The 22,280-nt window shown below is 46.9% G+C and overlaps 1 protein-coding gene across 5 annotated transcripts in view; it reads right to left on the reverse strand.

Moving 5' to 3' along the window:
• CACNA1H (calcium voltage-gated channel subunit alpha1 H) overlaps positions 1-22,280 on the reverse strand; it is a 417,575-nt gene that overhangs the window by 172,689 nt on the left and 222,606 nt on the right. For all 5 annotated transcript variants that reach the window (XM_077274375.1, XM_077274377.1, XM_077274373.1 and 2 more), the window contains exon 3: positions 10,769-10,880. In XM_077274375.1, the coding sequence (XP_077130490.1) occupies positions 10,769-10,880 (112 nt within the window). The remainder of the gene's footprint in view (positions 1-10,768; positions 10,881-22,280) is intronic.

The following is a 22,280-nucleotide window of genomic DNA, read 5'->3' on the forward strand; positions in this document are numbered from 1 at the left end:
CTTCATGGATATGGAGACACCGTGTAGGCCTCATTTTTTAAATTGTCGTTGTTGCCCATAGCAACCAATCACAGCGCAGTTTACATTTTACCAGAGCTGTTTGAAAAATGAAAGCTGAGCTCTGATTGGTTGTTAGAGGCAACAAAGACAGTAAAACTTTTAGAGCTTTTTGATAAATGAGGCCTTCTAGGTGAGAAAGCGACAAGGTCCGCGAATCCACAGTCAGAGTCTGAGGGGCCAATCGGTGCCCATTACGAGGAGCGTCTGTTTCAATAAACTTTATTTACAATAATCCAGACATCCTCTTAATTATCGTTTAATGGCGCCGTCGTTGTGGAGAATATTCCTTCTGATTCCACGACACGTTCTGCCACTAAAATGAAAACTCGGTCGTATCCTTAATTTACGGTTCCGCAGAGAGAGCCGCCATAACGTAGAAGAATATGGTCTGCGTCCAGGAATATATGGCCGCTCTGCAGCCGCACTTCACAAGCTTGTAATAGCCGTACAGATATAGCAGAGCTGAGTATGTAACGTGCTGTATTTCCCTCATGCGCAGTGACATATATATATATATATATATATATATATATATATATATATATATATATATATATATGGGCTTACCCTGCAGTCCTATGTAAGAACAATATACTAGTCAGTTCTGCTACATTACAAAATCAGCTCTGCTATTTCTGTACAAGATCTGTCATAAAAGTGCGCTGACTGGAACAGAACAGGTTAACTTTTTTTTTTTTTTTTTTAATTGTCCCTCTCGAGGTCTGGATTGCATGGGGCTGCTTGTTCGGTGTCAGGAGGATCGTTTGCTGTTAATAATATACAATGCTGCGTTCTATTTGTGTATGGGATTAAAATATCAATTCAGCTCCCACCAGATTTGTTCCGGAGATTCTGCAGTTGTTTTGACAGTAGTCACACGTGTACCTGAGGAATCCACAGATAGGAGACAGATAGTAATGCACATTGTAAATTCAGGAGCAGAATAGTGAGTGCAGCTCTGGAGTATAATACAGGATCAGTAATGTAATGTATGTACACAGTGACTGCACCAGCAGAATAGTGAGTGCAGCTCTTGACCGTGTATGGCCAATATGGCTCCCTTATTACCCAAACCACCACCCACAACCGAGTAAACAAACACCAAAACTACAAATAAAAATGTAACACAAAACTTCTTTTTGGATAATTATGGCCACAGAGGCCAGTTTATTAACAAACAAAACAAAAACATTTTCTTTAAACATTAGCATAATTTATGCAAAAATTCGAGGGGAGGGTTCTTGGAGCCCACCGGGAAAGTTCTGGCTTAAAATATTTTGGCAAAACCAAAAACATAAAACACCTCAATTTACCCTCAGCCGTACCACCAGCTCGAGGGCACCATAATTCCCGTTTTGGGAAAAATTAACCACCACCAGCTCCCAGGGTAAACACCCCGTCCAGAGCCTGTAACCAAAATGCCAGAACACCAAACCCGTTTAACTGTCCGGAATTTCCTTTAAATTCCTTCGCCGCTGAATCCGCATCAACTCCAAGAACCCCACCCCCCGCCACAAACTCACAGCCCTGAACACCTCAGGCCCGTGAGTGCCCCAACGCCACCAACGCTTTCTCAATTCCTTCCTGAATGGACAGGGCCCATAAATCAATGCCAATCTCGTTCAAGTGCACCCCGTCTTCCTTCCAAAATTCACCAACACCCGCCTCCAAATCAAAGTGCCGAACACTTATACCTCCATTTCTGGATACGAACTTGGTAACCGCCCTATTCAACTTCACACGAGCCCTGTTGATCCCTTTAACGGATCGCGCCCACCTCCATTTTTTAAGAGGGACAATGTCCGACCATACCGTTAACACCCCCGGGAAAGCCGTCCACAACCGGAGAAAATCAGAACGAATGTCCCTTATCAAATCCCTTACATGTTTGGAACCTAAGTCATTCCCACCCAAATGAACCACCACGATATCTGGTGCTCTATCCAAGCGGGCAGCCCGGGAAAAATAAGATATCGCCCTGCTCCAAACCATGCCCCGAAAACCGAGCCACCGCACAACCACTTCCTTTCGGCTAAAACCCAATTGCCTACTGTCCGGCCTGGCGTCCGCCCGAAGCGCCCCCCAATAAACAAAGGAATGTCCAAAAATCCAGACAAGGTATGGATCCTGACCTGAAATATAACAATAACAGTAACCGTTAACATAAGGCCACTTACACTACACAACTACCAAATTTAGTGCCGAACATAAGACAAATAACGGTCTGAACTCCAGCGTCCAATCTGCTTTATAACTTCGGACCCCAGGCCAAGGCTATCAGCCTCCGACGCTGCCCCTATCCTAAACGAATGCGATCCGAACTCGTCCCGCGAAAAACCCAAGGCCCTCAAACTTTTATGGAGAATCGCAATAAATTGAAAACGGGACAAGAAAACCCCATCTTGATGGCACAACAATGGGCCCGCGCGACCGGCCCATAAACTCCAATACGCCCGTAAACAATGTTCCGGGCACATCAATGACCCCGTGACTCTACCCAACACAACCCTTTTTCCCACCCCTGCTTGATCCGTCTTGGAACGCCGGATCCAAAATACGATACCAACCGACCAAAAATCAACATCTTGAGCCAATAAACCACCCGCGCTAACCCTGCTACGTGACACCAACTCCCCTATTCGTAAAGCCCCGAAAAAGGCCAAAGAAAAAGCCAAACGAAACAATACCGTTTCAAAATGAGAGCAACACATACCATACAAAATGCCGCCCAAACGCTCAAGTACATTAAACGATATAGGCCTGCGCCCGTCAACCCTTCTAATATCCCTCCGATAACCTTTCAAGGCTTGCCGCACCAAAACATTTTTTGTCACATCAACCGAGCCCTCCAGCTTGAAACCAAAAGCTAACCCAGTCACAAACTTATTTACCTTAGAGACCGACCAGCCTGCCTCAGCCGCCCTACCAACCAAACACAAAACGGCTAACAACTTGTCATCCTCAGACTCTAATTCCCCCCAATGTAACACCGAACTCTGCCAAATATTCCAAGATGCTTCAAATGCCGCCCAAGTCTGACTCGTAACCGAGGCCCGAATCAACCGTCCCGCTCCTCCGTAGGAATCCGCCACAAGTGCGAAGGGCATACCGCTCCTGATGCTTCCGCTTCTGGTGCCAGCTCCCGGAAACGCTCCCACTATAAACGAGATAAGGCATCTGCTAACGAATTTTGCACGCCAGGTACATGCACCGCTGAAATCCAGGTATTGATCCTCAAACATCTTAAGACAAGTTCTCTCACCAACTTTATCACAGGAGGCGACGATGCCGATAGCGTGTTGATCACGGACACCACACTCATATTGTCGCAATGGAATCTAATTCTGCGATTCGCAAACGCGTCACCCCAAATGAACACAGCCACCACAATGGGAAACAACTCCAACAAAGCGAGATTCCCTGTGAAACCGCTCTTGTGCCAACTGTCCGGCCACGCTCCAACACTCCACTGACCTGCGCAATAGGCCCCATAACCAACACTGCCGGCTGCGTCCGTGAAAATCTCGCAATCAAAATTATTAACCAACTGCTGCTGTATCAGAGAGCGACCGTTATATTGCACCAAAAAAATTTGCCATACCAACAAATCGTCTTTATGCTCCTGACCAAGTCGAATGAAATGATGCGGGGACCGCACCCCCGCCGTCGCCCTGGACAACCGCCGGCAAAATATACGTCCTATGGGCATAATCCTACACGCAAAATTCAACAGACCGAGCAAAGACTGCAACTCTTTCAACGTCACCTTCTTGAGCCTGACAACGCGACCAACCTCCTGCTTCAGGGACAACAATTTATCATCAGGCAACCGGCATTCCATTTTTTCCGAGTCTATCAGGATACCCAGAAAACTTAAAACCGTACAAGGGCCCTCGGTTTTTTCCCTAGCAAGGGGTACACCAAAATGATACGCCACCCACTCCATGGCCGCCAAATTGTTTCTGCACACATTCGAATCGGGAGGACCTATGAACAAAAACTCATCCAAATAATGAATGACGGACGGCACACCAGCCACCTCTCTGACAGCCCATTCTAGAAAGGTACTAAACGTCTCGAACAAGGAACATGAAATGGCACAACCCATCGGTAGACATGTGTCCACATAATAACCATCATTCCAAAAACATCCCAACAACGGGATACTGTCCGGAGGAATCGGAAGCAAACGAAAGGCAGACTCCACATCCGTCTTTGCCAACAAAGCTCCCGGCCCATAACGACGCACCCAGTGCACCGCCATGTCGAATGACGTATAAACAACTGAACACAACTCTTGCGAAATGCCATCATTCACAGACAACCCCTTCGGGTACGACAAATAATGAATTATACAAAATTTATTCGGTTCCTTTTTGGGGACCACCCCCAACGGGGAGACGATCATCCCTTCAACCGGTAAACAAGGAAACGGCCCAGCCATTCTCCCCAACTCCACCTCCTTTTTCAACTTGTCACTAACCACTACTGCATGAACCGCAGCCGACCTCAAATTTTTAACCGAAAACGGAACCACATGATCAGGAGGAGGGATGTGAAAACCCTCCGCAAAAACCTTACTAATAACACCGGCCTTCTCCCGATCAGGATACCTACTTAGAAAGGGGGCCATCTTTTCCAACCTCACCGGCGTCTCCCCCTTGACCGGCACCCACTGCCGGCTTGCCTCTTGCTTTTTTGAAGCATTTTGAAGCCCCATGTGAACCTCCGTTACAGTGGGAACACACATGTTTAAACTTGCAGGTGTTCCCGAATTTGCACTGGCCCTCATTAAATTGCCAGCACATTCCTGTTTTTTCTTTTGATCCCTGCAACCCCTGACCACTACTGGCATGTCCCGCCTGCTGGCTGGCACTACTTCCGCTCCCGTGAAAGGACTGCCCGTACCTGATTGGCGCCATCACTTTTAACCAAAGTCCTATGTCCTTTTGATCCCAGCGTATCTCAGGCCTGACCGCCTTCCTCTGCCTGAACTGTTCATCATAGCGCAACCAGGCCTGTCCACCATAAGTATGTTGCGCTTCCCCAATCGCATCCAAATAACAAAATAAGCCGGAACAATTCTCCGGAGCCTTCTCACCTATTACGCTCGCTAGGATTTCAAACGCCTGTAACCAATTAACAAACGTCTGCGATATAAGTCGCCACCTCCTCTTCCTCCTTCTTGCTATCGTCCTTTTTTCCCTTATCGAGATTAAACTTCTCTAACGGGAGTAGGGAAAATATCTCCACATAGTCGTCGCGCCAAATCTTTTCCTTAACCTCCTTCTTCAAATGAGCCCCCAACGGCCCCTCAAAACAAACGTACACCTCGCCTTTAGCTCTATCATACAACTTCACCGTGTCCCCTTTATCCTTCTCCATTTGCACAGATACGGACACTCCAGACACCGATGGCGACTGCTCGCCCACTAACAAACTACCCGAATCAGGTATAGACTGCACCGAAACCCCCGCCCCTGGAAGCCATGCCCGGTCCGGCAAGACCCCAGCCTCTCTCACTGCCCCACTCTGCAAACTGCTCAACAGCTGCGACACGCTCACCAATACATCACACAGCCCAGGCTCCGCCGACCCGCTGCTCCCACCAATATCAGTCGTCTGCCCACCTGACGCCTGATCACCCCTAACCTCCGCACCAAAAACCCCCCTGGGCAACAAACTAGACATAGATTGGTACTCACCGAGCTGCACAGGTGCTGTGTCCCTGCAAGCCGTGCGTCCTGAATCCCGCCGCTCATCCCGCCGCTCATCCACCACCTCCGGCTCGTTATCAGAAAATGAATCTTCAGCACCCCCGCACTGCTCCCAGCCCGCGCCCCTGGCCTCCACGTCACCAGGGGGGACCGGAGCGTCTGCCGAACCTCGCCCGACCGACCTTCTCCCGCACTTGCTCTGTAGTCCGCTGCTCCCTGTCTGGCTCACGTCCTCCACGTCTGCCAGGCAGTGGGGCCCCACTGCCCGCCGCCCTTCCCGTCCGATGCACGTCTTCTCTGCTTCACTCTGCCTAGACGCCGCCTGCACCGCAGCGCCCGCCAAAATCCGACCTCCCGTGCGCCCCATGACGGGTCCTGCTCCTGCAGCCATTCCTCTACTGTCCGCCGCGCCGTCATCTGTGCTGCCGGTGTCTGCCGCCCTGGACGCGCTCCCTCCTGCCCTGGCTGCCGCGACACCTCTCCTGGGCTCCGGTCTTCCCACCGCTGCACTCCTGGTCCTCGGTGCAGCCTGCCGCGTCGCTGCAGGCCTCACTTCCGGTGCGGCTCGTCCTCCATGAACGCCGCTCCTGATCCCTGCGCCAGCCGGCCGGCAAGGAGGATTCCTGCCGGAGGGAGCACAGCGGGGGGACGCCTCACCGCTGCACCCAGCCTCCGCAGGGTCCCCGGAGGGGCTCCTAGGCCTGCCGCTCACCTCAGGTGAGAGTCTCTGCGGGGGCCTCGTGCGCCTGCCACGCCTGCTGCTGGCCTTCAGTGCTCCTGCTGATCCGAGCAGCGCCGCCAGCTGCTCCTCCAGCCATCCTCCTCTCCTGGACCTGGCCACGTCCCTCAAGCGCCCCACCAATGCGTCCACTGACTCCATCCCGCACTCAGGTAATGCAAACCGTTAGGGGGGGCTGCTCTCTCTGTCCCAGGCTTACTTGGTAAACAAGTGTGCCCTTTTCCCGCACTTTTCCCTGATATAGCCCCACGCCTCCCACTAACAACCCCTCCCACACCTCCTATCACCCAATCATTCGACACAGCACAATTTTGAAAAAAGCCCATGTCCAAGCACAGTCATGGGGGGCCTCCATCTAGCCTTGCTTATTCCTGCCCCCTCCTGGAGTATAATACAGGAGGTAACTCAGGATCAGTAATCTAATGTATGTACACAGTGACTGCACCAGCAGAATAGTGAGTGCAGCTCTGAGGTATAATACAGGATGTAACTCAGGATCAGTAATGTAATGTACAGTGCCTACAAGTAGTATTCAACCCCCTGCAGATTTAGCAGGTTTACACATTTGCAATTAACTTGGCATTGTGACATTTGGACTGTAGATCAGCCTGGAAGTGTGAAATGCACTGCAGCAAAAAAGAATGTTATTTCTTTGTTTATTTATTTTTTTTTAATTGTGAAAAGTTTTTTCAGAGGGTCATTTATTATTCAACCCCTCAACCCCCCAGAATTCTGTTTGGTTCCCCTAAAGTATTAGGGTACTGTCACACTCTGCAACTTTCCAACGATCACGACCAGCAATACGACCTGTCCGTGATCGTTGGAAAGTCATTGTGTGGTCGCTGGAGAGCTGTCACACAGACCGCTCTCCAGCGACCAACGATGCCGAAGGCCCCGGGTAACCAGGGTAAACATCGGGTTACTAACCGCAGGGCCGCGCTTATTAACCCGATGTTTACCCTGGTTACAAGCGTAAAAGTAAAAAAAAAAAAAACGTACATACTCACATTCTGGTGTCCGTCAGGTCCCTTGCAGTCTGTTTCCCGCTCTGACTGAGTGCCGCCGTAAAGTGAAAGCAGATCACAGCGGTGACGTCACCGCTGTGCTCTGCTCTTACATTCCGGCCGGGAGTCAGTCAGAGCGGGAAGCAGACTGCAAGGGACCTGACGGACACCGGAATGTGAGTATGTACGTTTTTTTTTTTTTTACTTTTACGATGGTAACCAGGGTAAACATCGGGTTACTAAGCGCGGCCCTGCGCTTAGTAACCCGATGTTTACCCTGGTTACAAGCGAACGCATCGTTGGATCGGTGTCACACACACCGATCCAACGATGACAGCGAGAGATCCAGCGACGAAAGAAAGTTCCAAACGATCTGCTACGACGTACGATTCTCAGCAGGGTCCCTGATCGCTGCTGCATGTCAGACACAGCGATATCGTATGGATATCGCGGGAACGTCACGGATCGTACCGTCGTAGCGACAAAAGTGCCACTGTGTGACAGTACCCTTAAGAAGTAGTTCAGGCACAAAGAACAATGAGCTTCACATGTTTGGATTAATTATCTCTTTTTCCAGCCTTTTCTGACTATTTAAGACCCTCCCCAAACTTGTGAACAGCACTCATACATGGTCAACATGGGAAAGACAAAGGAGCATTCCAAGGCCATCAGAGACAAGATCGTGGAGGGTCACAAGGCTGGCAAGGGGTACAAAACCCTTTCCAAGGAGTTGGGCCTACCTGTCTCCACTGTTGGGAGCATCATCCGGAAGTGGAAGGCTTATGGAACTACTGTTAGCCTTCCATGGCCTGGACAGCCTTTGAAAGTTTCCTCCCGTGCCGAGGCCAGGCTTGTCCGAAGAGTCAAGGCTAACCCAAGGACAACAAGGAAGGAGCTCCGGGAAGATCTCATGGCAGTGGGGACATTGGTTTCAGTCAATACCATAAGTAACGTACTCCACCGCAATGGTCTCCGTTCCAGACGAGCCCGTAAGGTACCTTTACTTTCAAAGCGTCATGTCAAGGCTCGTCTACAGTTTGCTCATGATCACTTGGAGGACTCTGAGACTGACTGGTTCAAGGTTCTCTGGTCTGATGAGACCAAGATCGAGATCTTTGGTGCCAACCACACACGTGACGTTTGGAGACTGGATGGCACTGCATACGACCCCAAGAATACCATCCCTACAGTCAAGCATGGTGGTGGCAGCATCATGCTGTGGGGCTGTTTCTCAGCCAAGGGGCCTGGCCATCTGGTCCGCATCCATGGGAAGATGGATAGCACGGCCTACCTGGAGATTTTGGCCAAGAACCTCCGCTCCTCCATCAAGGATCTTAAGATGGGTCGTCATTTTATCTTCCAACAAGACAACGACCCAAAGCACACAGCCAAGAAAACCAAGGCCTGGTTCAAGAGGCAAAAAATCAAGGTGTTGCAGTGGCCTAGTCAGTCTCCTGACCTTAACCCAATTGAAAACTTGTGGAAGGAGCTCAAGATTAAAGTCCACATGAGACACCCAAAGAACCTAGATAACTTGGAGAAGATCTGCATGGAGGCGTGGGCCAAGATAACTCCAGAGACCTGTGCCGGCCTGATCAGGTCTTATAAAAGACGATTATTAGCTGTAATTGCAAACAAAGGTTATTCCACAAAATATTAAACCTAGGGGTTGAATAATAATTGACCCACACTTTTATGTTTAAAATTTATAAAAATTTAACTGAGCAACAAAACTTTTTGGTTTGTAAGATTTATGCATCTGTTAATAAATCCTGCTCTTGTTTGAAGTTTGAAGGCTCTAACTTATTTGCATCTTATTAAACCTGCTAAATCTGCAGGGGGTTGAATACTACTTGTAGGCACTGTATGTACACAGTGACTGCACCAGCAGAATAGTGAGTGCAGCTCTGGAGTATAATACAGGATGTAACTCAGGATCAGTAATGTAATGTATGTACACAGTGACTGCACCGGCAGAATAGTGAGTGCAGCTCTGGAGTATAATACAGGATGTAACTCAGGATCAGTAATGTAATGTATGTACACAGTGACTGCACTAGCAGAATAGTGAGTGCAGCTCTGGAGGATAATACAGGAGGAGGTAACTCAGGATCAGTAATGTAATGTATGTACACAGTGACTGCACCAGCAGAATAGTGAGTGGAGCTCTGGGGTATAATACAGGATGTGACTCAGGCTCAGTAATGTAATGTATGTACACAGTGACTGCACCAGCAGAATAGTGAGCGCAGCTCTGGAGTATAATACAGGATGTAACTCAGGATCAGTAATGTATGTACACAGTGACTGCACCAGCCGAATAGTGAGCGCAGCTCTGGAGTATAAGGCTAGGTTCCCATTGCGTTTTAGTGTGAGCGCTAACAGACAGCGTTGCACGGCGAAATTAAAGCCGTGCAACGCGTCCGTTAGCGCTCCCATTGCCAGCAATGTTAAAGCGCATTGCTAGCGCGTGTCATTTTCGGCACGCGCTAGCGATGTGCCGTTCTTCTGTAGCGTGTCTCGGACGCTGCTTGCAGCGTCCGCGGCGCGCCCGATGTCCGTTCCCCGCTCTCGCAGATCTGGGATCTGCGCTAGCGGGGACGTTTAACGCGACCCCTTAAAAGACATTGCGTTAGCGCAATCCGCTAGTGCTTAGCGCTAAACGGATTGCCCTAACGCAATCTGAACCTAGCCTAATACAGGAGGTAACTCAGGATCAGTAATGTAATGTATGTACACAGTAACTGCACCAGCAGAATAGTGAGTGCAGCTCTGGAGTATAATACAGGAGGTAACTCAGGATCAGTAATGTATGTACACAGTGACTGCACCAGCCGAATAGTGAGCGCAGCTCTGGAGTATAATACAGGAGGTAACTCAGGATCAGTAATGTAATGTATGTACACAGTAACTGCACCAGCAGAATAGTGAGTGCAGCTCTGGAGTATAATACAGGATGTAACTCAGGATCAGTAATGTAATGTATGTACACAGTGACTGCACCAGCCGAATAGTGAGCGCAGCTCTGGAGTATAATACAGGAGGTAACTCAGGATCAGTAATGTAATGTATGTACACAGTGACTGCACCAGCAGAATAGTGAGTGCAGCTCTGGGGTATAATACAGGAGGTAACTCAGGATCAGTAATGTAATGTATGTACACAGTGACTGCACCAGCAGAATAGTGAGTGCAGCTCTGGAGTATAATACAGGATGTATGTCAGTCATATATAAAGGTTACTCTTACCTCTAGGATTGTGCATCTCTCTGACAAACAGTCCACATCCTCACAGGGCTGGAACATCCCGAGGGTGACACAATTCAGCAAAATGACCAGCATGCTGATGTGCTCAAACCACGTGGAGAGGACAAGAGTTAAGGCAAATTTAAAGAAATAGTGGAACACTTTGCATAATTCACCGATGACACAGACACAACTCATACACCTGTACATTATTATCGATAAGTAACAGGGACGGATTCACATTAGGAAATCTGGGAAACTTGGGTGACAGCCTCAGTAGGAGCTGCATCTTTATTGTTGTCAACCAGCTTTTCCACTTCAAAAGGACGACTGCCGACGTTCCTGACAAAAGTCTCATGTGACAGGAGCAGGGGGCTGTTAATTGGCTAAATTATTATAAAAGACATGTCAGGACAAAGTATGGAAAATGCAGCTGGAAAAGTGGTGGACACAGGGGAGAGGGAAGGTTTCCATCGAGAAGAAAATGTATTATTATTAGTGTGATGAATGACGATGCGGCAAGAAAACATGGTCACGGGAAATAATGAGGGAAAATATACAGGGATAGATAGATAGATAGATAGATAGATAGATAGATAGATAGATAGATAGATAGATAGATAGATAGATAGATAGGTAGATAGATAGATAGATAGATAGATAGATAGATAGATGGACAGGAGCCGCACAGCACACTGATAGCGTCACCACTGCTACACAGTGACTGTCCGTCCGTCCACATGTATACACCAGTGGTTCCTCCATAGAACTACAATAGCTTTACTTCACATATCTGTTGGTAACCTAAAGTGACACGCCGCCTTCCAATCGTTAAATATGAAAATGTTGTCTTCTTCAGGGAACCATCAGCGGGCAGCTGTTGATAGATCTGATATTATTTCTCCAGCTCACAATCCTATTCTTGCTGAATATAATGCTACATTAGGCGACGGCTCCTGAGTCACATTAAATCACAGATATTTCCATTTGGGCCGGTAGCAGAATACATAGTGAGAATGATTATATGATTAAATGTCGCTAATCTGCTTGTTGACTGTTTCCACTTTAAACATTTTTTTCCACATTTCACAGTGTAAAAACTAAACATAAATGAAAAGAAAACAGTTAAAAAACCTCTAAAAAAAAGCAGCATCTATAGCATATTGTGATGAATATGATCACTTTGAATACAATAGTGTGCGCACTCCACCCCCACACAAGACAAGCCTGGAGAACAGACCACACATTCACAACTCAATTACCAGATAAATGATCGCCTGCCTCCGTTTGATGTGAATACTCTCATCATCATCATCGTCCACATCCGTTTTTCCATCTGGTGAATAATCATTTACAGAAGAATAGCGGAAGGATGTAGATCTATTTATGCCGTGCAAAGTTAATGGATACTCGGTCTCCTAGCACAGCAGGCGAATCTGACACAAAGGCTGCTGACACTAGGGGGAGCTAGCGGCACATGTAGCTATTCTGCTGCTAGTGACTTCAAGTAGGTGCAAGAGTATATATGTGGGGAGCTCCCCCTAGTGGTTGGTGCTGGCAGGAATTTATATAGAATTCTATAGCTGCAGGGATACTAATACTAGTCAGGGGCACTCTGCTCGCATTGTTGGTTCAGTTTATCACGAAGAACTCTGCCAGCGATGTTTATCCAGGGGCACTCTGCTGGAACATTATCAAAAGCCACTGGGCCACTTTACATTGTTTACCATGTGGCACTCTGTCATTAGTGTTTATCAGAGACCACTTTGCCAGCACTGCCTATCAAATGGCACTATGTAGGCACTGTTTTTCAAGTGACACTCTGATGCCACTCTTTATCAGGAGGCACTCTGCCAGGACTCCTTATCAGGAGGCACTCTGTCAGGGCTCTTTATCAGGAGGCACTCTGCTGGGACTCTTTATCAGGAGGCACTCTGCTGGGACTCTTTATCAGGAGGCACTCTGCTAGGACTCTTTATCAGGAGGTACTCTGCCGGGACTCTTTATCAGGAGGCATTCTGCTAGGACTCTTTATCAGGAGGCACTCTGCCGGGACTCTTTATCAGGAGGCTCTCTGCCAGGACTCCTCATCAGGAGGCACTCTGCCAGGACTCTTTATCAGGAGGCACTGTGCCAGAACTCTTTATCAGGAGGCACTCTGCCGGGACTCTTTATCAGGAGGCACTCTGCCGGGACTCTTTATCAGGAGGCATTCTGCTAGGACTCTTTATCAGGAGGCACTCTGCCGGGACTCTTTATCAGGAGGCATTCTGCTAGGACTCTTTATCAGGAGGCACTCTGCCGGGACTCTTTATCAGGAGGCACTCTGCCGGGACTCTTTATCAGGAGGCACTCTGCTAGGACTCTTTATCAGGAGGCACTCTGCCGGGACTCTTTATCAGGAGGCTCTCTGCCAGGACTCCTCATCAGGAGGCACTCTGCCAGGACTCTTTATCAGGAGGCACTCTGCCGGGACTCTTTATCAGGAGGCACTCTGCCGGGACTCTTTATCAGGAGGCACTGTGCCAGAACTCTTTATCAGGAGGCACTCTGCCGGGACTCTTTATCAGGAGGCACTCTGCCGGGACTCTTTATCAGGAGGCACTCTGCTAGGACTCTTTATCAGGAGGCACTCTGCCGGGACTCTTTATCAGGAGGCACTCTGCTAGGACTCTTTATCAGGAGGCACTCTGCCGGGACTCTTTATCAGGAGGCTCTCTGCCAGGACTCCTCATCAGGAGGCACTCTGCCAGGACTCTTTATCAGGAGGCACTCTGCCGGGACTCTTTATCAGGAGGCACTCTGCCGGGACTCTTTATCAGGAGGCACTGTGCCAGAACTCTTTATCAGGAGGCACTCTGCCGGGACTCTTTATCAGGAGGCACTCTGCCGGGACTCTTTATCAGGTGGCACTCTGCTGGGACTCTTTATCAGGAGGCACTCTGCCGGGACTCTTTATCAGGAGGCACTCTACCAGGACTCTTTATCAGGAGACACTCTGCCGGGACTCTTTATCAGGAGGCACTCTACCAGGACTCTTTATCAGGAGACACTCTGCCGGGACTCTTTATCAGGAGGCACTCTGCCGGGACTCTTTATCAGGAGGCACTCTGCCGGGACTCTTTATCAGGAGGCACTCTGCCGGGACTCTTTATCAGGAGGCGCTCTGCCGGGACTCTTTATCAGGAGGCACTCTGCCGGGACTCTTTATCAGGAGGCACTCTGCCAGGACTGTTGCCTAGTAATAATCCACATGAGCGCGGATGGTTGCGATTCTGCGGCCTCACATCTGTAGCTAATGTCAGGGAATTGATCATCTGCTGTTTCATCCTCTCCCATCTGTTTACTGTGAGTGCGGCTTCATGTCCTGCGCAGGCCTTGGTCGCCATGGTAACTGTGCAGCATCAATTAAAGTTCAGTTGCCGTGATCCTGCTTTCCTGCTCTGCGAAGGCCTTGATGATATTAGCAGCGAGTGTCGCTATTGTTACCGGAGGACGGGTCGCATCGTCGCTTACATTTAACTGTTTCGCCCACAGAAATTACCATGAAATACAACTACATTTTTTATTATTTTTATACATTTTTTTAAAAAAAGAAAGTTTTTGTAATGACATAAAATATTTGGGGACAACATAAACTTGCCAACAATTCCAAACTTTCAGGAACTATTTTGAGATTTGTAAAACAGTCCGAGCAAACTCTGAGATGTCCCAGGTAGAAAGGGGGTGGGGTTAACACAAACTCCACCCACAAGCGGCATGTGGCCAGCAGGTTGGGTGGGGCTGAACTGTCCCCAAATTGTCAATATCCCAAAAATGTAACACATAAGGATTCTCATTTCCCTTATCCACTTTTTCTCCATTCTCATTACTGAAATCCACTTGCGTGACTCTAGACACCGTAAATGTACAGTTTTTGTAATGATTTTGAATTACTTTATGTAATTTTCATCATTCATATCCAGAGAAGCTTTCTACTGCCTGAAGTCACCACTAGAGGGAGCACACTCCATACAATTTAATTATTTGGCTCTATACTTATGCAGCCACCACTAGAAGGAGCACACTAGTTTTATTATTCAGTTCTATATATCCTGCAGCCACCACTAGAGGGAGCACACTACAGTTTTATTATTCAGTTCTATATATCCTGCAGCCACCACTAGAAGGAGCACACTAAATACAATTTTATTATTCAGTTCTATATTTCCTGCAGCCACCACTTGAGGGAGCACACTACATACAGTTTTATTATTCAGTTCTATATTTCCTGGAGCCATCACTAGAGAGAGCACACTACATACAGTTTTATTATTCAGCTATATAGTTCCAGCAGCCACCAACAGAGGTAACTCATTGCAGTTTTATTATTGAATGCCATGCTTACTGCAGCCACCACTAGAAGGATCACACAACATACAGTTTTATCATTGAACTTTATGCTTGCTGCAGCCACAAATAGAGGGAGTGCACTCCATACAGTTTATTACTGCAGCCATCACTAGAGGGAGCACACTACATACAGTTTCATTATTCAGCTCTACAGTTCCTGCAGCCACCACTAGAGGGAACTCATTGCATACAGTTTTATTATTGAACGCTATGCTTACTGCCGTGACCACTAGAGGGAGCACACTACATAGTTTTATTATTCAGCTTTACCCTTCCTGCAGCCACCACTAGAGAGAGCACACTACATACAGTTTTATTATTGAACTCTATGCTTACTGCTGTCACCACTAGAGGGAGCACACTACATACAGTTTTATTATTGAACTTTATGCTTACTGCCGTCACCACTAGAGGGAGCACACTACATATAGTTTTATTATTGAACTCTATGCTTACTGCTGTCACCACTGGAGGGAGAACACTACAAAGTTTTTATTATTAAACTCTATGCTTACTGCCGTCACCACTAGAGGGAACACACTACATACAGTTTTAATATTGAACTCTATGCTTACTACCGTCACCACTAGAGGGAGCACACTACATACAGTTTTATTATTGAACTCTATGCTTACTGCTGTCACCACTAGAGGGAGCACACTACATACAGTTTTAATATTGAACTCTATGCTTACTGCCGTCACCACTAGAGGGAGCACACTACATACAGTTTTGTTATTGAACTCTAAGCTTACTGACGTCACCACTATAGGGAACACACTACATAGTTTTATTATTGAACGCTAAGCTTACTGCCGTCACCACTAGAGGGAGCACACTACATACAGTTTTATTATTGAGCTGTATACAATGACGAGCAATAGTGTAACAATGTTTTGAACTTGTGACTGCCAGGCTCCATATCTCACCCTCCACTTCTGCTTTGATCATGAGACTACCATCATTTTATAGACAATCACCTTGGCTATCTCATACATAAATGTGACTTGCAGCTATTTAGCATATGATTAGTTACTCAGATTCTTGTCACCTCACTGCTTTGTTACTGTTTTGCTTCTAAAAATATAAATTGTAATTTTTATTACTTTGTTAGTATTTTGTAAATCCAGAGTAAATGCCGCTGTTTTCCTGAATCCGGCGTTGGTTTCCTTTTGTTTCTGCGCCTCTCCGTTCTAGAGATACGGCCCGATCTTCTGTGTATGTAAAGTTAGTCTTACAAGCAAAGTGGGCGTTGTCTTCAAATCAATGTGGGCGTCGTCATGTGTACCACGCCCACTTAGCTAACAAGCCAAACGTTATATTCAGGAAAGAAAGGGACATATCTCAGAAACAGAGAGGAGCAGGAATAAAAGAAAAACATTGTCGGATTCAGGAGAACAGCAGCATATAAACCAGGTTAAAAAATTAAATATTTATGGCAAGTGACAGGTCGCCTTTAATTGCTAGATTACAAGCTCTTGGTACCAGATCAATAAATTTGCAGTGAAATTATCTCTGATACAAACAGTAAGCAGCATCTGTCCCCTATTACCATAGGATATTATAGTCAATGCGCTATTAAAATATGCGCCGGCACATTGTATAAATCAACTCTGTCCCGCATCCAGCGCAGTGTGTGAAAATATACGATTTTTTTCTGCCTAAAATGTCAATAACACAATTATTTCAGATCTCCGAGCTGCCGCCACTCGTCAGCTTAATTGTCTGTTAATTAAACTTTATCGGTAGTATTAAGTACACAGTATTACTATGCTCGCAGAGATGACCGGGGTGATGAACGCGCCAGGAACATGCCATATAAATATGGATGGAAGGACACTGTTGGCATAGCCGAAACAAAAGCTAAATTCCATGTCCAACAGCATTCTACAAGTTAAATCAGTAGATAAAATAATTTGATAAACTATGGGCCTGATTTATCACTTCCATTTTATTTTTCCTTGTGGTATTTGTTGACATTTTTGTGCCAAAATCTTCAACCATCAGAGGTCAGCCAAAATGAATTTGATGTGTTTGCTCTGGCTTACCAAAAAACCTGCAAAAGCTTAAAATCTCAACCATAGAGATCTATTGACTTACGCACAGATAACAATGGTAGTCGTCGTTGAGCTAGGTTAACCACCAATCCTTCAAAGGATATAGTTCAGGTGTTCAACGACTAACCTGAATTCCTTGTATTTCTTGAAGATGTTGGCCCTATCGAAATGCCTATTGTTTTGACCAAGTAGTTGTATCATACTGTACTTTTAGTGTCCTTATATTTCTACTGACCACCCTTAGATATCTACTGGCCATTGAGAAGACACCTTTGTTGGTCAACTGTGATGTGGGTTAACTACAAATTCTTTGACTGGGCAGAAGCCAAGGATGTCAACCATCAAAAGCCAACTAAACTGAATTACTAAACTCCTTATTGACCCGATCAAGTAGGCATATTCTCTAATTCTAGCTTCAGCTATCAACTGCCTTTAAGTAGATACCTTTGTTGGTGGTCTTCAATCTCTTTGAATGAATCGGTCATGATGCTCAGACTTGTATGGTTAACTGAACTGAATTCTATACTTGCTCTGGTCCAAGAAAAGTCCCTATTAGACCAATTAAGTGGGGTACCCTACAAATCTTCTAATATGACAAACTCCACCCTTGTAAGCACTGATATCATTGGTAGTTATTGCGCAGAGACAACCATCAACTCATCAAATGGAGCAGCCAAGGTGCTCTACCCTCAATGGCCAACTAAACTGAATTCCATGTGTGCCTGCTTATAAGTCTCTACCGATTTGACCAAGTATATGTACCCTACGATACTTTTCTCATGGATCACTTTCATCCTTAGATATCTACTGATCTTATGGATAAGATGGTGGTGGTCCATCAGCTGGTTCAAGGCCAATCTTCTGAGGGAAGCAGCTATGGCTCTCAGTCTTCAAAGGCCAACAAATCTGAATTCAATGTGGTTACTCTGGTCCATAAAAGTCTCTTTTGGCTAGGTCAAGTAGAATTACCCTATAACATCTACTGACTTTTGGTGGTGATCTGTGAGTTGGGTCAACCAACAGTTCCTGGAATGACAAGGTCAATGTTGTCAGTAAATGATCCAAACCTATTAGATTCTGGCTTGAAAAACTCAGAATGTCAAAAATTATGGATTGAAGAAACCACTGATGGTCAAACGTAGGAGGAACAGACTCATACCTTTGGTGTCACATGGTCTTATTTGCCACATCTCAATGGTATGTGTTGGAGGCATGAAAACAGACTGAGAACACGTTCTGAATATTTCCCATAAAAGTTTACACAAATACCCCCATCCTTATTTTCGAGGCCAGGAACTGTACATGTCATTGTTATTGTCCCTCCCAGGCCTCACTGTGTGGAGTCTTCACATCTAGTGGGACACGACCTAGAACTGAATCAATTTCAACTTCTGTGAAAGTTTTCCAATCCAAAGGCACGAGAAAAAAAAAGCAATTAACACCATGCAAATATCATAGTCTGCAGATAACAACAAATAGTGTGTGAAAAAGTAAGAAAAGGAATTAGAAGAAACCGTGTTCCACTCCATTTGTCTCCGAAGACAGAAAATTCATTATCACCTAACGAAGGTAACTAAACGGCTTCCTCCTCCGTGAAATACATTAACAGGCCTGTCTGCTCCGGCAGGATTCAATCTGTACGGGCGTGAAACAGCTTCTACGTAGCACTGAGGTAATATTACTGCTAGCAACAGTATTTAAGGTGCAAAATCCCTTAATCCCTCAGAGGTGGTTGTAGTGGTGGCTGCAGACAGACAGAATCTTATCATGTATCTCTGTATACAGGGAGCTCCCCCTAGTGGTGGCTGCAGACAGACAGAATCTTATCATGTATCTCTGTATACAGGGAGCTCCCCCTAGTGGTGACTGCAGACAGGATCTCATCATGTATCTCATTATACAGGGAGCTCCCCCTAGTGGTGGCAGCAGACAGACATGGAGCGCCCCCACGTTAAGGGCAAAAGGGTACTCGGTACCGGGTCCTTCAGTTCGGGGGATGTCACGGTGGCCTGACCCGGTCCGTGGCCCTTTGAGGGCCGTCCAATTAAAGGTGAAGTTTGTCTGGTGTTCGTGACGCCACCTGTGGTATTCGGTCAGGGTGACTGACGCTGCTTAAGGGTCCGCTAGGGTGATGGAATGGCAGCTAGATGGTGTACCTTCCCACAGGTGAAGTATGTCCCCAGGGCTTCCCAGGTGTGTAGGTGGTGATGGTGGACAATGTAAGGCGAATAACGAGGACGCAAAGTGTGCAGTCTCTTTACCTTTACTGAAGACTTCAGCATCCGCAGTCCAGAGCACCGTTCACAGGGCAAGCAGAGTCCGGCCGGTCCGAAGGCAAATCCAGAGATCCCTTATCTAGGTGTAAATCAGTAGCCTTCCTACTAGCGCCTGTGTGTTGTAGTACCTCCCTGCTGAGCACCACGGGATAGTCCTCACAACTCGTGTAATTGTTCTTGATGTTATTTCTTCTTCTCTGTCCCCCAGATGGTATGGATAGGACAACCCGTATGCCTGGGATAGCCTGGGGCTTGTTTGTAGGGACCCTAGAGATGCCCCGACCCCCACAATTTGCCACCGTATCTTCTTAGGTTTTAAGGTCGGGCAGCCAACTTGGAATTGACTGTCCTGCCGGTCTCTGAAGTAATGCGTAGAGTCAATTACTCCCTCGGTGTTCCGTCCACCGGCTACGCGCCTCAGAAGGAGGCTGCCGATCTCGGGGCAGAACTCCTCCCGGTATTATCTCCTTGTGCTGTGACTTCGTTTCTCACTCTCCATAATACAATTCCTTTCCTGTCCTTTCTTAGGATGCTGCCGCTCGTGGGGCAGGCGCAGCTCCGTGTCTTTATGTCTCGTGCTAGACCTGTCAGGATCCCACCCCTGACAGGGATCCTCTGTCTGCAGCTCAGATGTTCCTCCTTTTCCCCCTGTCTGCCTGATAGGAACTCTCTGGGTCAAGACCCAGGCAGCGTCTGACTGACTTTCTATCCAACCCACCAGTTTTACCCGATTGTGAGCAGTCCCCTAATAGATAGGAGCATGGCTCCCCCTGGTGGCCGGAGTGTGTAGTGTGTGACTGTGATACCTGGCAAGGTGAACTCCTTTAGTACCATCAGACGTAATATCACTCCCCCTGCTGGAAGAGCGACATTACTGCAACGACCAGGACTCTGGGGCGCTGCAGACACACTTTATCATTTATCCCCACTACAATATGAGCAGGTTTATCCATTATTCTAGTAACTGTAGAAAAACATCTGATGTTTTGTTTCTTTATGTCTCTGGGAAACAGATCGATTCCGCCCAGCACCAGGGAGAAATGTCCATTCCCAACCCTCTAATGTAGCACAGATGTCTCATCTCAGGGTCTCCGTCTTGCATTCAGCACAATCTACATTTCTAATTCTGTTTCCCGCAAAGTCGCCTGTAGGAGCCGGGCCTCATATCGTGTGTTCTCTGTGGCCGTCTATATTCATATATCCAGCGTTAAGAAGCCATGCTGTGAAATGTATGAGACGATGAAAGTCCCATGTAAATAAAAGTAGTTTTATATATAATATCGATACAGACAGTATACGGTAGTTATTATTTATATTGCACCCCCTCTGCTTTACAGTGCATGTGCTCTAAAAAAAAACAATTTGGCCAAAAGGTTTGTCATCCAGCTTTTCCATTCACTGATGGCAATCAGAGATCTCGTGTATTTGTAGAATAGGAACATAGACAAAATAGACTGAAAAACACAGAAGCAGCAAACAGTGAAAACCAAAAATTGTATCAGTCCCAAAACTTTTGGCCACGACCCTAAATTACCCCTCTGAATAGAAAGAAATGGAAACTAACGAGGGTCGAGAATTATCGCCTCTGGCTGCTGCAAAGTGCAGTAAAAAACTTTTTATTTTTCCTAAGAAAACATTAAAACGTAGATTTGTTATTAATTATCGCACAGAATCTGCTCTCAGGGTGTTTCCGGTGAAATACGGCTCGATCTTAGACACTCTGTTACTTTATGGGTCATTCTTCATGTTAATTACAAGAGAAGACGCATTTCGGGAATAAAGTAAAGGTGAATTGTCGCACGTATGGACGGGAGGATGGGTGATGGATATATCATCTACTTATAATGTCGCTGAGCTAAGGAACGTCAACTGATTGCCCAAAGTGCCAGACGGGCACGAGAAGACCTGGGAAATACTCCATCAATAGCCATAAAGCCAGGCCACGTGTTTGGAGGGGTCAGATGAATGAGACCCCACTGATATGGACATGTCAGTAGATGGAATCGCCCTTTAAGCAGAATGATACAAGGTACCGTGCGGCCTCCTATAATGACGAGCTAATTATCCCAAGACCTGTCTCCACCGCGGTCAGCATCTTGTGCGTCTGTCAGGCTGGATCTCTCTCAGCCATTTTACATCATTATCATTCCTAGGAAAGCACAATCTTCTGGTGTCAAACGTACAACGTCTGAGCAGCGTCTCATCCGCCCAAATTCAAATCAGAACATGGCGTGCCGCGTGTACGAGGAGCGAGCCGCAGCCCGGAACATTCATCTGACCCCCTTAATGAGCCCTCTCCAGCGATGGACATGACACCGCCGAGCGCACGACACCATTGCTCTACTGCGCGAGAGATAAAAAGAGCAACGAGTCATGGGAAACGTATGCCGAGACTCGATAAATGGGGCTCATTGTGTCTTCTAAGCAAAAGGTGCCGCCATTCTGAGACAAAGACAACAGCCGCCATATGAGGATAGAAATATGGAACAAGCGTTATGTGATTATAATCACCGAATAACCAGAGGAGCTCTGGATCGTGAAAAACCTAAGCATGAGACTGCTATTATCCCCGATACCACAGGAGGCTGAGATTTAAGGAGTGTTTTGAGCATAAGGACCACAGATCAGGTCTAGGGAAAAAAGCCATCTAGGGGTGGCTGGTTGGGCTTCCTTGAGTGATGGGGTTCGGTATGATCCTTCTATGGTGATGGATGTGGGCCTACTTAGGTCTACGGTGTGAGGACACCATCAATGGCTCCTCATGTCTCTGATTCTTGGACCCTTTTCACT

Source organism: Ranitomeya variabilis, chromosome 7 (assembly GCF_051348905.1).
Source record: "Ranitomeya variabilis isolate aRanVar5 chromosome 7, aRanVar5.hap1, whole genome shotgun sequence".
Lineage (NCBI taxonomy): Eukaryota > Metazoa > Chordata > Amphibia > Anura > Dendrobatidae > Ranitomeya > Ranitomeya variabilis.